We start from the raw sequence: 17,897 nt of genomic DNA on the forward strand, positions 1-17,897 counted from the left end.
ATGATTGCAAGAAACAGGAGTTAAGCATTTTGATCAAAAGATCAGTTTAATTGTTTTTTGTTATACTGTATGTTCTTTCTTTTCCCCTTCTCTTGAGCAGGAAATCTATTTGAAAGTCCATGTTAGTGCCCTGGTGGAACTAGCAGCTTATAGCAGCGTGGCAATAATCCAGGCTGACTCCTTTTCCCTTTGATTTTCATTGAATTTGTCCCTGTGAAGAAGTGCCTGATCTTGTTGATGTCTATCCACAATGACAGGAGCCAATGGGAACAGTTTCTCTGTCTGTTCTGTCCACACCCCTCATGATTTTGAACACCTCTATCAAATCTCCTCTCAACCTTCTCTTCTCTAAGGAGAACAGTCCCAGCTTGCCAATCTATCCACCTAATCATCGGCTCTCTTCTGTAACCTCTGGTCTTGGAACCATTCTCATAATTCTTTACTGCACTTTCTCCAATGCCTTCACATCCTTCCTAAAGTGCGCTGCCCAAAATTGGACACAGTACTCCAGCTGAAGCTGAACCAGTATTTTATAAAGGTTCAATATAACACTTTTTTTGTATAGTGTGCCTCTATTTCTAAAGCAAAGGAGACCATGTACCTTATTAACCGTTTTCTCAACCTGCCCTGAGACCTTCAATGATTTGGACATGTATGCCCAAGGTCCCCCTGCTCCTTCACCCTCTTGAGAATTGGATCCTTTTTTTATATTGACTTTCCTCCGTCTTCCTATCAAAATGCATCACTTTGTACTTATCTGCATTAAACTTCATCTGCAAGGTGTCCACTCATTCCACCAGACTCTCTGTATCCTTCTGAAGTTTAACATTATACTCCTCACAGTTCAAAATACTCCCAATTCTGTGTCATCTGAAAATTTTGAAATTATATCCTGTATAACCATTAACATAGATCAAGAAAAATAGTGGTCCTAATGCCAACTCCTGGGCAACTCCGCTATATGCTGTCTTCTAGTCTGAAAAACAACCATTCTCCATTACTCTTTGTTTCCTGCCATTTGGCCAATTTTGTGTCCATGCCGCCACTGTACCTCTTATTTCAACTTTTCTGACAAGCCTATTATGTGTCAGTTTATTAAACACCTTTTTGAAAGTCCATGGATGGAATCTTGTGGAGGCCACAGGATTCTCGACTACCAGCTGAAGAGCTGGCCAAAGCCTCGCTTCACTTCTTTTCAAGAAGGCCCACCACATCTGGTTCTACTCAGGCATCTGACAGATTAATGATGGGCCATTCCCTGTGATCAAGGACCCTGGGGGTGGAAGTCCCGCCTGCAGAGAGCTGCTGGCCAAACAGAGGCCAGAAGCTATGTTCAATGGTAGTGCCACTGGTGGTGGCTACTGCTGATATTTTATGATGCATACCCGAGGCCTAGGATTGTTGCTGGATCCCAGGCCAGAAGTGAGTGATGGTGGATGGGGAGGGTGAGGGGTGTTGGTGGTGGCTCACAAAGAGGGGATAGCTCTTAGTTGGCCCCCCCCCCTACCAATGCCGGGTTCTTTGATCGGGCTATGATTGCCTTTGAATGAGTGGCCATCTTCCCAGCAGATTAACTGCCCCCCGACAAATTCAGCACAGGGAAGGTATAGGATTCTGCTCCATGTAGAGCGCATCAAATGCATTATTTTCGTCAACCCTCTCTGTTACTGCGTCAAAAATCTCATTCAAGTTAGTTAAACATGATTTGTTCTTAAGAATCCTGTACTCGTTTTCCTTAATTAATCTACATTTGTCGAAGAGACTGTTAATTTTGTCCCAAATTATTGTTTCCAAGGCCAGAATCTTTGGGCTGGTGTCTGGGGGTGGGCCCTGCTTCTCAACGTGTAAAATGACATGCGGTGATGTTGGGCACGCGTCATTCAGACCTTCAGTTCGGCAGGTGCACAGCTGATTCCGCTGTGTAACACTGTAACACTGTCACATGAGGGGACATGCCTTAAAAATTTATTTTTTTCTTTATTAAAACTTTTCAAAATCAAACTAATCTCCCTGAGGCAGCTCTGTGCCTCAGGGAGATTTCTGTGCTCTTTCGCATGCATGCACAAAAGGGTGCAGGCCTCGACTCAGCCCACTTTCCCCGCTCAGCGCTGCCAGGTGCGCGTTACGCTGGGTGGGCCTTAATTGGCTCACCCACATAAAATGGTGGCGTGCAGCTGATTGCGGATGGCGATCGGCTGTGCCCGCGCCCACTCCCGCCCAACCCACCGACGGGGAGAAAATTCTCCCCCAAATTTTTTCCCAGCCCTAAGATTAAAGTAACTGGCCTGTAGTTGCTGGGTTTATTGTCACAACCTTTTTTGAACAGGGGTTTAACGTTTGCAATCCTACAGTTTTCTCACAAAGCCCCTATATCTAAACAGGACTGGAATATTAGTGCAAGTGCCTCCGCCATTTACACCCTTATTCCTTAAGTACACTCAGATACATCTCAACCGGTCCTCAGTACTTATCAATTTTAAGCACAGCCAGCTTCCTCTTTATCAATTTTTAGCCTATCCATTACCTCATCTTTCACTATGATTTTGGCAGCATCTTCTTACAAGGTAAAAACAGATCTAAAGTTCTCATTTAGTACATCAGCCATGCCCTTTCCCTCCATGTTTAAATCCCCTTTTTGGTTCCCAATGGACCCTACTCTTCCTTTTACCAGTCTTTTTACTATTTATGTGCCTGCAGAAGATTTTTGGATTCCCTTTTATGTTGGTTGCCAGTCCCTTCTCATAGTCACTGTTTTCTGCTCTTATTTCTTCTTTCATTTCCCCTCTGAATTTCTAATATTCAACCTGGTTCTCACATATTATCAATCTGACAGCTGTTTCTGCTTTACCTTACTCTCTATCTCTTTTACTATCGAGGGAGTTCTAGTTTTTATAGACTATATAGTTTTATCGGGGAGAAGTTTTCCTATGGCAGGCAGGCTAGGCGGGAGCGGGCACGGCGCTGCCTGTGATTGGCTGCTTGCCGCCATTTTACGTGAGTGGGCCAATTAAGGCCCGCCCAGTGTAATGCGTGGTCGACAGCGCTACCTTTGCGGGTGGGGGGAAGAGGGGGAATTGGGGCATGCACTCTTTCGCACATGCCTACGAAAGAGCACAGCAATCTCCCTGAAGCACGGAGCTGCCTCTGGGAGATTGAACAGAGAATGAAACATTTTAATAAACGATGTAAAAATTGATTTAAACATGTCCCCTCATGTGACAGTGCCACATTTGCGAAGGTGGGAAAATTCATTTACTGGTTTTATAAAAGCTTCAGGAAACCTCATCCCACCCGTGGATGAGGTTTCCTGAAAAATGTGAAGGCCGCTTGGGCTTTTCGGCTGCCCGCCAATCTTATGGTTGGAAGGGCAGTGTTCTTAACTAGTTTACTTATTTTCTTAATAGGCCTTTGATATTTCGACAGGCATGCAGCCATCTCTGGCACGCACCCACTGAACAAAATATCAAGATGACATGCGATTACGTCAGGACACACATCTAATGTCACCTTGTGTCATTTTATGTGTCGGCGAGCGGGGCCTGCCCCTGTACACCGACGAGAAAGTTCTGGCCATAATGTTTTTTTGTCATACCTTTTCTCAGAATCACAGAATTGTTACAAAGCAGAAGAAGCCATTCAGCTCGTCGTGTCTGCATTGGCTCTCTGAATGAACATTTCACTTAGTGCCATTTTCCAGCTTTCTCTCCTACACATTGTTGCTTTTCAAATCACCATCTAATTCCCTTTTGAATGCCTTGATTGAACCTGCCTGCACCACATTCTTAAGCAATGCATTTCAAACCCTAACTACTCACTGTGTGAAAAAGTTTTTTCTCATATTGCTTTTGATTTATTTGCCAATTGCTTTAAACCCATGCCCTCTCGTTCTCAATCTTTTCACAAATGTGAATAGTTTTTCCCTATTCACTTTGTCCAGACCCTTCATGCTTTTGAATACTTCTATCAGACCTCCTCTCAATCTTGTCTTCTCCATGGAAAACAGTCCCAACTTCCCCAATCTATCTTCATGACTGAAATTCCTCATATCTGGAACCATTCTTGTAAGCTTCTTTTGCACCTTCTCCAATGCCTTCACATCCTCCCTAAAGTGCAGCGCCAATACTCCATCCAAGGCTTAACAAGTGTCTTATATAAATTCAGCATAACCTCAAACTCTATGCCCTTATTAATAAAGCCTAGGATACTTTGCTTTATTAACTGTTTTCTCAACCTGTCCTGCCACCTTCAATGATTTATGTACAGATAAGTACAAATAATTATGTACTGACATGTCCCTAAGAGATGAAAGAAATCATAAACTATATAAATCAAAATTTATTCTTTTATGCTTATCTAAAAATGAATTCTGCTGAACCAAAAGATGAATGCCATCAGTCACCTGATGTCTAGAATTATAAGGTGACCACTAAGGCAATATATGGATTGCAATGGAGACATGCCCAGGTATGGAATCTTGCACCTGGGACTGTCAAGGTCCATTTCAAAAAGGAATTATTGAAAGGAAATGGATGTCATTTGGCTTATCCCCCTAGCAGAGTCTGAGGGCCTACCAAGACAATAGCTACCCGGAACAGGGTCATCAATATGGATAAGGACTCTTCCAGAGGTTAATGGCTGTGACATTATAAGCCACAAAACAAAATCCAGTTCCAGCCACCAGATAAACATCTCTTTGTGAAATCATTGTGGAGGAAGGAGGTCATGTGACTTGAATGACCATTTTGAAATCTCTATATAAATTGAGAATGCCCAAGCAGGGCAGTCTGCTGATTTAACCTGCAGACATCTGACAGCAGAACTCCAGGCTGACCAAGCAGCCTGCAATAAGTCCTCCTCAAAGCCTGTTTACTTGCAAGCCATGAGCCATTGCCCCCCAAACAGACCAACCTCTTGAATATCAATCTGAATATCAGCAGGGGAGACAGTGGCATAGTGGTAATGTTGCTGGACTAGTAATCCAGAGACCCAGGCTAATGGTTGAGGGACATGGGTTTAAATCCCACCTGATGGAATTTGAGTTAATTAATAAAACTGGAATATAAAGTTAGTCATAACCTTCCTTTAGGGAAGGAAATCTGCCGTCCTTACATGTGTCTCCAGACCCACAGCAACGTGGTTATTAACTACCCTCTAAAATGGCCCAGCAAGCCACTCAGTTCAAGGGAAAATTAAAGAAGGGCAACAAGTGCTGGCTTTGCCAATGACACCCACATCCCATGAAAGAATAAAGAAAAAAAAACCTCAGCTCACTGTGTCACCATTTTTAAAGGAATTCTGCCTTCACTTTTGCCTTCAGCCAGGAACCTGCCTGAACTAGAACTTCTCCCTGAGGGAAACCCCTCTGGATTTGGACTTTCTGGACTCTGGCAATCAAGTGAACTGATATCCATTTCTATTGTTCTTTTTATTAAGTTATTCATAGTTGTAAAACCCCTCTGTCCCACCCCCTTGTTGTAGATGTGTGTGTGTGTGTGTGAGAGAGGGGGGTTGGGGGGGGGGGGGTGAAGTTGTGATATCCTCCCCCCCACCTCCTGTTTGAATGTCTGAATTCCATCTAAGAGACTATGCGAGTCGCTTTAAAAACTGAATACACAAACAAAGGGTTTTTGGAATAAACGCCACATCCTATTTTTTAAAACAAAAAAACAGATCTGTTACAGAGAGATGGCGAGAGAATAAAGGAGATCAATTTTTCCTCTCTCTACTGTCTATAACAACACACAGATCCCACTGCCTCTGCACCCCCTTTCAAATTGTGCCCTTTATTTTATATGATCTCTCCTTGTTCTCCCTACCAAAATGTATCATTTCACATTTCTCTGCATTGAATTTAATCCCGACCTATCTGCCCATTCCACCAACTTGTCTAAGTCCTTCTGAAGTTCTACACTATTCTCCTCACAGTTTATAATATTCCAAGTTTTGTATCATCCGCAAATTTTGAAACAGAGCCCTCTACACCAAGGTGGAGATCACTGATATATATCAGTAAAAGCAAGGGTCCCAACACTGATCCCTAGGGAACTCCATTCCAAAACTTCCTCCAGCCTGAAAAGCATTCATTAACCATTTCTCTTTGTTTCCTGTCGCTCAGCCAATTTAGTATCTATTTTGGTACTGTCCCTTTTATTTCATTAGCTTTAACTTTGTTCACTAGTCTGTTGTGTGGCACTGAATCAAATGCCTTTTGGAAGCTGATGTACACCACATCAACAACATTGCTGTTACCAGCCCTCTCTATTATCTCTTCAAAAAAACTTCAGCAAGTTAGTTAAACATGATTTTCTCTTAAGAAATCCACGCTGGCTCTACTTAATTAACCCTCATTTGTCCATGTGACTTAATTTTGTCACAAATTACTATTTATTGCTGAAAAAATACATGTTGTCGAAGTTTTTTATCTTGCGCTCATCAGGACAATTGCAACAACAACAATTTCTGGGAAGCAACAACTTTACACAGTTGGAGAAGAAAATGCTGACTGGTTGGCAAGTGGACTCTGATTGGTAGAGGTGTTGCCATGTCGAATTTACCAGTTAATCGTGACTGACAGTTAAGTACCAAGCTAAAAATTACACTGACAACCAAATTAAGATTGTCAGTCCGGCTCGCAGCGTGGCGTATTTGCGTGTACTGGAAGCTACATATATTAATACACAGGGCCCTGTTCTTTGCAGACAGGAAGAACATGCACACACATTGCACTGTTTCAGCTAAACAAAATAAATGATAGCCATTTGCTGGTTCAATCCTTGAGCCAACACCTTGACCAATCAAAGTCAAGCTGCCTGGTTTAAAATTTCAAACAATGCTGGGCAGTCAACTGTCAGTCTCCATGGCAATGCCTCTGCCAATCAGAGTCCACTTGTCAACAAATCAGCACTCTCTTCTCATATAGTATAAAGTTGTCGCTTCCCCTGACATTGGTATTCTTGCAATTATCCTGATGAGGGCAAGACAAAAAGCTTTGATAAATGTCTTTTTTCAGCAACACTCAAGTTCTGTACACCAAATGACTATTTGAATTATTGTTTCTAGGAGTTTCCCCACCACTGAAGTTAGACTCTCTGGCTTATGTTTGCTGGGCTTATACGTTCACACTTTTTGAGAAAGGGTGTAATGTTTGCAATTCTCCTTGTAGGAATATACTTTGACTCAGCCTGATCTGTCTCCTCTTTAAGTCCATTGTTCAATATAGTTTTGTTTGCCAGTCTTTGTTTCCAATTTATCTGGGCCAGATCCACATCTCACTGCATTGAAATTTGCAACCCCCCACCCCCATTTAATTATTTTTCCTCTAGATTGCTGCTTGTATTTTCCAAAGCTAACCTAAGCCTTGTGATACGATGAGCTTTGTTCCCTAAATGTTTCCCTTCTGACACTTGATCCACTTAGCCCAACCCACTCCCCAGAAACAGAAATGCCTCCTTCCATTTGGACTGGAAACATACAAATGTAGAAAATTCTTCTGAACATGCTTCAGAAATTCTTCCCTCTCTACATCCTTTGCACTATTACAATCCCACTCAATTTAGATTATTAACATCACCCATTATAACTACTCTATCATTTTTGCCCCTGTTATTTCCTTTCAAATTTGTTCCTTTATATTGTTCCCACTAGTTTGTAGCTTTTAAAGTACACCCAATAGTATAGTGGTACCTCTATTGTTTCTTAGCTCTAGCCAAATAGATGATATCTTTGACCGCTCTGGGTCATTCTCTTTGTCCAAAACTGTGATTTTATGCTTAATCAATACTGTGAACCCTCCTATTTTCTTCCCTATCTTTCCCAAACACTTTGCAATCAGGAATATTTAGCACCCAGCCCTAACCTTTTTTGAGCCAAGTCTCCGTTATCATCAAGACATTGTATGGTTACCTGAGCCTGCAGCTCACCAACCTTACTTACTACACTCCATTTGTTGACATGGGTGCACAACACCCCAATTTAGGCCTTATTGCATTCCGTCTTTCTCCAATCCCACTTAACACCTTATTGTTTCTTACTCTAGTGCTAACTCTCCCAATTCTTTGTAAACCCCTTCGCTTTTCCTCTCTAATGTTACCTTTTGATTCGTATTCCCCTACCAGGTTAAGTTAAACTTTCTCTAATAGCACTAGCAAACTGCCCGGGAAGGACATTTGGTGCAACTCTCTTCAGGTGCCCATCCAGTTGTACAGGTCCCATCTACCCAGAACTGGTCCCAAATGTCCCAGAAATCTAAAGCGTTTCCCCCTGCACCATCTCTCCAGCCATGTATTTATCTCCTCTATTTCCCTATTTCAATATTCAGTAGTGCATGACACAGGAAGAAATTACTCTGAGGCCTTGCTTGCTGGTTTCTTTCCCAGCTGCCTAAAATCTGCCTGCAGAACCTGATCCCTCTTCTACCCATGACATTGATACTGATATGAACCATGACCGCTTGCTGTTAACCCCCTCTCCCACCTCTCAGTGATATCCTTAACCATGGCACTAGGGAGGCAACATAACATTTTGGATTCACATCTGTGGCTACAGCATTGTCTGCCTGTTCCGTTAACTATAGAAATCCCTATCACTGTTTGTTTTCCAATCTTCCTCCTGCCCCCTCTACAACAAAAGCAGCCAAAGTAACATAGACTTGGCTCTGGCTGCAGCCTTCAGAGGGACCATCTCTCTAATCAGTGTTCAGAACTGAATCCTGATTGGAGAACGAGCTGCACTCAGGTGACTTCTGGACTACCTGAAATCAAAACAGGAAGTGCTGAAATACTCAACAGGTCTTGCAGCATCTGTGGAGAGAGAAACAGAGCTCAAGTTGAATATGATCCTTCTTCAAATGAGCCATGTTCTCTCTTTTTCTCTAACATTAACTCTGTTTACTCTCCACAGATGCTGCCAGACCTGCCAAGTATTTGAAGCACTTTATGTTTTTACTTCAGATTTCCAGCGCCACAGTATTTTGATTTTATTCTTGCACTACCTGCTTGGTCCTCCTTTTACTGCTTGGCCGTCACACATTCTCCCTTCCTGCATACCTTTAATACTGCAGGGTAACCACAACCAGAAATGTGCTATGCATGTAGCTCACAGCAGCTGTCCCACAGGAAAGCAAGCTGCCACTAAAACCCCAACACTGAAGCTTGTGCTCCTCCAGCTGATGGCACTTCTTGCACATGTGGTTGTCTTAGATGTGCAAAGCGTCCGAGGATTCCCACATGTTACAGGATGCGCATTCCATGGGACTCTGGATCCCTGCTATGACTCTATTTATTAGACTAACTAAACTTAACTGAAATAAACCAAAGATCTATGAAAGCCTTGTTAAGAAAGACTCTCAGCAGTCAGCACTCTCACTTTTTTCTATTGTTTCCTGACACGATCATTCCGCTCTGCTGTTCTTTCCTCGAACTCCAATATCTTCTCTAAAAAATTGTGGATAGTGAGTGTTGGCAAACTGATTAACAATGGTGGCCATCGAGTTTGCTGCTGTTCATACCTGATTTTCTAATATGCACACAGTCCAGCAATATTCATTGGAGAACAGTCATATCTGGGAACCAGCAGAGCCTGTTTCCTATACTAGCGCACTAACTGCTATAAACTTGACTGGCCTGTATTAGGTTAGCTGATTCAGCACAGGCAGGCTCCTTCCTTGTTTGCAGAGTTAAATTCCACACCAAGCATTGTTACACCCATGTTCAATGTTCAATACACCCTTGTTCATAAAACAGGTATGAGGATAAACTCAACAACTACTGGCCAGCCAGTTTAGCCTTGGTGATGGGATAACTTTTAGAGATAAACAGTCACTTAGAATAAACATGTCACTAAAAAGCCAGCACAGATTTGTTAAAGATAAATCATGTTTAAGTAACTTGTTTGAATTTTTTGATGAAGTAACAGAAAGGGTTTATGAGAATATGATGGTTGATGTAGTGTACATGGACTTCCAAAAGGTATTTGACAAAGTGTCAACAAACCTGCCAGCAAATTTAAAACTCTTGAAATAAAGGGACAGTGGCAGCATGAATACAAAGTTGATTAGTGACAGGAAACAGAAAGTAGTCATGAACAGTTGTTTTTTTAGACTGGGGCAAGGTTTAAATTGCGACTCCCCGGGGCAGAAACTTCAGCTCGGTGAGCGGGGGTGGAGCCCGCTCGCTGAGGTGTAAAATGACACACGGTGACATCGGGCATGTGTCCCAACATCACCGCACGTCATTCAGATTTTCAGTTCGGCGGGCATGCGCCCAAGTCGGCTGCACGCCTGCCGAACTGTCAAAGGCCTATTAAAGCTAGTTAACTCTCAATTAAATCAAAAAACTGAGCTTCCTGCCGAATCTTAAAGTTGGCGGGCAGGCAAAGAGCCCAGGCAGCCTTCGCATTTTTCATGGAACCTTATCCACAGGCAGGATGTGGTTTCATGAAAGTTCTTAAAGTATTGTAAAAATTTTTAATAAAATTAATAGACATGTCCCAACTCATGTGACAGTGACATATCTTAAAAAAAGTTTTTTCCCTTTTAAAAATTTTTTTGCGCTTAAACTAATCGCCCTGAGGCAACTCTGTGCATTCTGGGTGCGCTTCATGCTGGGTGGGCGTTAATTGGCCTGCCCACTTAAAATGGCGGAATGCAACCAATCGCAGGCGGCGATCGGCTGTGCGCCCACCCCTGCCCAACCCTCCTCGATGGGGAAAAAATTCTCCCCCAGGTGTCGATGTTAGGATCACTGCTTTTCTTGATATGTCCAATTTTAGGCACCATACTTGAGGAAGAACATGAAGGCTGAAGGATGCAGTGAAGATTACCATGAATGGTTTATAGGGATGAGGAACTTCAGTTACATAGAAAGATTGAAGAAGCTGGGTTTGTTCTCCTTCAAGAAGAAAAGATTGAGAAGAGATTTGAAAGAGCTATTCAAAATCATGAGGATTCTAGACAAAGTATATAGAGAGAAACTGTTCTCATGGGCAGAAGGGTCGAGAGCCAAAGGACGCTGATTGAAGGTGATTGACAAAAGTTGCAACGGTGACTTGAGGAAATACTTTTGTGTAGTGCGTGGTTAGGATCTGGAATGCACTGCCTGCAAATACGATGAGGGCAGATTTAATTGTGGCTTTCAAAAGGGAATTAGATAAGCACCTGAAGGGAAACAATTGCAGGGTTACATGGTGAACAAATGGGAGGGGTTAAATTGCTCTTGCAGAGACCCAACAGGGACACAATGGAATGAATAGCCTCTTTCTGTGCTGTGACCATTCTCTGATTTACCACTGAGAAACAAGGGGCAGAATTTTGCCCTCGCCAGGTGGGCTCAGCAGGGGCAAGCGGGAGCGGTTGGGAAACTGACCACTGCCCGCAATCAAGTGACAACAACGATCTCACAGCGGGCCAATTAAGGTCCATCCAGCGTGAATGCTGGCTGCAGAACATCTGAGAAGGGGTGGGCAGGGGCCTGTTGGCTTCTGCGTCCAATGGTGACCTAGCGGCTGGTTCAAAAATGGCACATGCAGCCCCAGGGAGGCTGTCCGTGTCGGAGTTGCAGCAGTGACATAGTTGCAAACAAAAATGTAGAGACCAGGCAGGAGGTGAGGTCAGCTGGGCACCCGGCGCCCTGTTTTTCTGATGAGTGCCTCATCGCCTTCCTGGAGGCGGTGGCTCCAGAAGGGACATCCTTGTCCCCAGAGATGGGAGGAGGAGGCCACTGCACCTCACAAAGAGGGCATGGGGGGAGGTGGCAGCCTGGGTGAGCAGCCATGTCGTGGTGTTGCACACCTGGGTGCAGTGCCAGAAGCACTTCAATGACCTGCTGCGCTCAGGAAGAGTGAGTACCATGTTGGCATGGGTCATTGTGTTGAATTGTTTTGGGCTGGCCATCCCCCCTTGGAACTCAGGAGTGTTAGAGTCTGAGTGCCAACTGTCAACCATGCCAGAACTGACCAAGGGGTTGAGCCCTGGCTGCTTTGACTGAGTTCCTTGCTCCTCGAGGGCCACGACTCGGATCTGCCCCTCAAGGTGCTCCTCAGGTGGGGTTGGCCATGCTGCAAAGACGCTGCAGGTAGAGATGGACGAATCAATGCTCCTCTGTCCTTTCAGGAGAAGACACCCAATAACAATATTGAGAGTTCGGGGACTGGCGGAGGACCCCCCAACACCTCCTCATCCTCTCCAGGTACGAGCAGGAGGCCTTGGAGCTTGAGAGGTGCCATGCACTTTGATCAGCCAGCCACAGTGAGGCTGGGGTGTCAGCTGAAGGTAAGAGTGCTGTGCACTGAGGTGAGTTTCGGATGCTGCAGACAATCTTGTTCAGTCTCATCATTGATGGGGTCCTCCAAAGTGGATTCCTCATTGATCATTGAAGCATGATGGCACCATGATGCAGACCTCCATTGTCACACCTGGGTACCTGGCATGCACAGTGACAATATCATGACTTAAAATAATTACATGTCCTTCTTCTCCCTTAGATCTGCCACCAAGCAGCCAAGCGCACGACTTCCAGGAGCTACCCTGGACACCGGAGGACCACCATGCTCCAGAAGCACCTGCGTTACACCTACTTTCTGAATCAGGCACCAGCGCAGAAACCAGCGCCTCCGTGGGCCTTAGTTCGGTGCTAGTATCTCGGTGCACATTGGTGAGGGCACTTCACACTTGCTTGAAGCGCAGGCAGAGGCAGAGAGTGCCCAGGGTGGCGGTAGTCAGAGGACTGCTGGAGACCAGGGCGATGCTCAATCGAAGGCTAATGAAGGGCCTCTGGAGTCGTCCATTAGGTAGCAGATTCTGGATGTCCAGCGGGGTCTGTGGGAGGATCTGACGAAGATCCCAAGAGGGTATGCGTGCCATGGTCTCCGTTGTGGAGGAGTCCCTGCCGAGTGTGAGTGCTGCGTTGACCCTCATGGCCAAGTGCAATGCCTCCTCCATGGAGAAAGTGACAACTCTCATGGAAAGGCTGCTCCAGGAACAGAATCAGGGCGTCCTGGGGTTGCGCTTGGACCTGCAAGCCCTCACACAGGCACTGACCTCAGGTGGTCAGTGCCCATGTGTGAGATAGATGAGGCACCCAGATTTCCAGCTAGCTGCCCATTCATCAGTTGCAAGCAGAGAGGTCCACAGTGACCTCATGTTGGCGCATGAGCTGCTTATCGTCTCTGCGGGCTCCTCTCATGGCGCTCTGGATGACGACAACAGCTCCTCTGCCCCTCTGCCAGTAGCCGTGACATCTGATGAGTCTGTGGCAACTGGGGAGATGTCAGCCGTGGCACTGGCCATTCCCTCCCAGGCAGGGCCATCACAGGCTCCACTGGCCAGAGGATGACCACCAAGGTCATTAAGACCAACTAGACAGCAGAGTCAGCAGGCTGTCTCCCATGCCAGTGCCAGCGAGGGGGGAGCACCTAGACATAGCACCCATAAACATAAGTTTAAAGCAACTTAAGCACAAGAGGGACTGGTCACGGGTGATATTTTGTTCCCCAGTTTGTTTTACTTTTTTTTAAAGGTGTGACCAACAGCACTGGATATCGCTCTGTTCAATAAACTTTGAGTTCCAACACTAAATTACATTTGCTTTGTGCTATTGGCCTAAGTATGCTTCATTTGTTTTGTAGGTGCAGGGTACGCCAATGTGTAATGCTGGACATAGGTGGCTTGAAGCTTTATTGCACAGGCACTGAGTGTATCTTGGGGGCAAAGGAAAGGGTCATTTCTGTGATCCAGGATGGTGGCGACAGTCCTGGCAATGTGGTGCTCTGATTTGGCAGCCTAGCAGAAGGAGCATTGGATCAAGGCGTCCCTGGTGTCCCTGCCTCCCTGGAGGCTACTGAGGTCTGCCTCCATGCCCTCAGCGTTCTCCTCACCGTGCTTCTCTTCTGAACTCACTACTGGACTCATCATCTGTGGCCTGTGCAGCTGCGTCAAGATCCTCTTCCTCCAGTGGTTCCCCCCTTTACCAGTGCCAGATTGTGGAGAGCGCAACATGCAACCATGATCAGTGACAGCTGCTCTTGGGGGTATTGCAGTGTGTCCCCATGAATGGTCCAGGCATCAGAAGTGCATCTTGAGAAACCCAATGGTTTTCTCTACCACCACCCTTGTGGAGGCATGGCTTCTGTTGTATCGCTGCTCTGCCTCTCTTCTTGGTTGGTGGAGGGGCGTCATGCGCCACCTTTTTAATGGATAGCCCTAGTCACTCAGCAGCCATCCATTGGGTCGGGCTGGAGCACTGAAGAGCCTTGGCATCTCAAGATGTATGTGTCATGGGAGCTTCCAGGGCACCTTGCACAGACTTGCAGAAACTGCATCCTGTGGTCACACACTATCTACATGACCATGGAGTGGAAGCCTTTCCTATTACAAAGGCACCCAGCTGACCCGCTGGCACCTTGATGACCACATATGTGCAGTCAATGGCACCCTGAACGCCAGGGAACCCAGCAATCACTGCAAAGCATTTGGCTTGCTCAGCCTGGCTGGTGTGGTCTGTATGGGAATGAATGAAAGTCAATACCAGCCTGTACTGGGCTTCTGTCACCAACTCGACGCAACTGTGGACCGCTGATTGGGAGACTCCAGACAGATTGCCCACTGAGCCCTGGAAAGAGCTGGAGGCATAGAAGTTGAGGGACACTGTGACCTTCAGAGCCACTGGCACGGGGTGTCCACACACACAGTCGGAAGTGATCTCAGGCCTAATCATCTGACAAATGGAGGTCACAGCTCCTTGCGGAGACAAAGCCTCCTTTGGCATTGCCCATCAGATATATTGAGGTAGCTGCATCGCCACCTGTAAACCCTGGCAGCAGGATAGTGGCATCTTCTGTGGCCCCTTCCGCCGTGGACTTCCTGCTGGCCCTGTGCCCCTTGTGCCTGCGCCTCTCATCCCACAGGTCCTTCGCCTGGAAGCTGCATTGGGACAACTGGCCTCTTCTCCCTTCTGTTCCTCGGAGGAGGAGGTGCCTCCAGCAGAGACCACAATTCACATTGTGGTCTCTGGGGAAGGCTGTCTGATGCCTGGAAGGGTCCACACGGCCCAAATCCTCAGGGGCTTTGAAGACACTAATAAGTCCTGAAATGGCGTGTGGAAATGCTAAGAATGAAGCCCCAATCAGAGATTAAGCTGACAAGTACTAGCATGCAAGCAGCAGCAAACTATCTCCAAAACCCCTCACTACTCACAATGGTAATGCTGCTGACTCTTTTTATCCCCCCCCATGAATGAGGTTTTGCCAATTGTGGGCTGTCCGCCCGTCTGTTTTGCCTGTACGACAAGCGAAAAATCGCACGGGCAACGCTAAATCGCCATCAGTTGGGTTGTCAAGGGCCTTAACTGGCTTAGTAATTAATGGCGGGCGTGGCTCTGACTTCCAAGCACAACCGCCGACTGAAATATCGCATGAGTGTGCGATGACGTCCGGACGCTCACCCAATGTCATTGCACGTCACTTAACGCTCGTTCAGATCGGTCACACACTTCACCGACAAGCACAAAATTCTGCCCAAGGAATCACTTCTTTAAGTTGTCTAATCTAATCACCACCGAAAGTTATATCTTTGTTCATTAATCAAATGACTGCTGTCTTTATACTTGTTTCATATTAAGTCCAAGAAATCAATGTTGATGATGTAAGTAGGTAAATACTTATGAAAGTCTCTATTTTGTTTTAATGCAAGTCTTAAACAGTTTAATTTAAATAGATTAATGCCTCACTAAAATAACAGAGGAATATCATACAGATGTGTTAAATGGTTTCCTACTTATTTTGGCAACAGTAATATGTAGGCCATTATTTTTAACCAGTGTAGAAGGATACGTTGGACGTTCCTCACATTAGTCACAGCACAGTGTCAAGCCTTGCTGTTGTCATTGTACAGTCAATTTTTAATTTAAAGAATGATTTGGACTGATCAAAGATTTAGCTGTAAAATATGGATAATGAAAATATGGCAAAGTAGCCTAAAATTGATGTATGTTTCTGCCTTTAAATGTTGAGATTAAACATAGTAAGTTTAACCTTAATGTTTTCTAAAATCATTTGCCCTTTCAATAATTTTAGTTGATGGAACTAATTTTGCCTTTCCTGTAGCTCCCCATGAGATGTGTAGGGATGACTACATCATGGCAATGACCTGGAAAAGGACCGCAGCTGGGGGACTTGTTTATAACAAGTGCCCTCCAAATGCAACAGGTAATAAGACAGCAATAATAATACATACTTTGCAAGGAAATGGCTCAACAGTTTTTGTTTACTTCTTGCACATAAATCTAGATCCCATGATAATAATTCAATTGATGCACATTCACATTTTAATAACGTGGAAGACAGGCTGTTGCAAATCTAGGTTCACCATTGTCCAAAAGGCAACAACAAGACAATAAAGATCTGTTAGTTGATGAATTGGGGGAAGAATTAAAATGAGAAGTTTCTGTTTTTACTCTACAAACTGATGAATTAATGTGCTACTGAATAATTTCCTCTTGAGCTTTAAAACCTGCTTTTGCAATATAGCTATTGTTGTATTGTAAAATAGCATAGATTATTAAATGGATTCCAATTCCAAGGTCGTTTGGTTTCTGATGGAGTACTAAATTCTGTGCTCCTGTAAATGTGCCTTGTCATGAATCTTGTGCACAGGCCTTGAATTCTGGAACACCAAATTTTTTTCACTTCTCTGAGGGCGTAGAGTTGGATAGTTCCACTGGTGATAAAATGACTATTTTGTAGATGATCGTTAACCCATTCTCCAGGCAAGGCCACTTGCTTGGTCTACCTCTGCTGGCGCATGTATTCCACAGCATCTTTTCTAATTTATTGGATATTGTTTTCCAATCTCTAATTATTTTCTCAGAAGCATTAAACTCTTTTCCTGCTGCACAATCATTGGTCTTCTCGGCTAATGCTACAACTTTTAGTTTAAATTGAACTGCATGCTTGTTATTCCTCCTTGAAGGCATCGTGATAAGTCATGTGGTGCATGTTAGTTTTCTCGATTGGATGGGAGATTGCTGCTAGAATTGGGGGAGGGAAAATCTAAGGGCTCCCATGTATGACTTTAAATTAATGAACCATAGTAATTACTGGGAAGTAATTAATAATCATAAATTGGTTTTATTTCTGAAAAACGAGGGATGACATTTACACAGGGTATCTGAAATATTATTTTTCGGTCAAAAATCTTGGGGTCAACTTTTACATGAGCACAATGTCTACAGGAGTTTATGCAGCAATTTTATGCATTCCTCAATAGTTTACCGGATCAAGTGTCCATTCCCAGGTTAGCCCTGATTCCCCAATAGTTGACTGAGTAAAGGCCTGAACCTGGCCTGATTATTTGATGGGGAATGCAGTGATGCATGATCTGGAGGAGGGGGGGGAGGTGCGGTGATGGTAGTTGCTAACTGGAATCAGCCTGCCAAGGCAGGTTACATTTTGGAGGCAATCACAGAGGCTGCCGAGTGCCTAGGTAGGCTGGTTAAAAGCCCAGCCTTGTTGCTCTGGGACTTTGTCCCAGTTGTTCTATTTAATATTCAGCTGTCTAACCCTCAACCCCTTCACTACCCCCCCTCCCCACACACACAATCCCCATGCCCCAATCACATATCTCTCTAACCACCCTCAACGGCCCCCATAACTTCCACACCAGCCTATGGCTTCCATCCCCATTCACTCTGTACAGAACCAACAAGCCCTACGGTATCAATGCCTTGTGTGGAAAAGTTCTCAATAACCAGTCATTTATTCACAACTTTCTTAGAAAATATGCTTTTTATTACAGACCGATTAAAGTGTTGATCACCCAACCCTTTAATGTATCAACATGACAAAATAGATCTAAGAGAAAGAACTGCCAATCAAGCAATGTTTTCCCTTGTGTACAGCTGTTTCAA

At 44.8% G+C, this 17,897-nt stretch overlaps 1 protein-coding gene across 1 annotated transcript in view; it reads left to right on the forward strand.

Moving 5' to 3' along the window:
• adgrb2 (adhesion G protein-coupled receptor B2) overlaps positions 1–17,897 on the forward strand; it is a 1,120,188-nt gene that overhangs the window by 435,482 nt on the left and 666,809 nt on the right. Inside the window, exon 11 of the mRNA XM_041212905.1 lies at positions 16,096–16,197. Within this exon, the coding sequence (XP_041068839.1) occupies positions 16,096–16,197 (102 nt within the window). The remainder of the gene's footprint in view (positions 1–16,095; positions 16,198–17,897) is intronic.

This window comes from Carcharodon carcharias, chromosome 19 (assembly GCF_017639515.1).
Source record: "Carcharodon carcharias isolate sCarCar2 chromosome 19, sCarCar2.pri, whole genome shotgun sequence".
NCBI classification, from domain to species: domain Eukaryota; kingdom Metazoa; phylum Chordata; class Chondrichthyes; order Lamniformes; family Lamnidae; genus Carcharodon; species Carcharodon carcharias.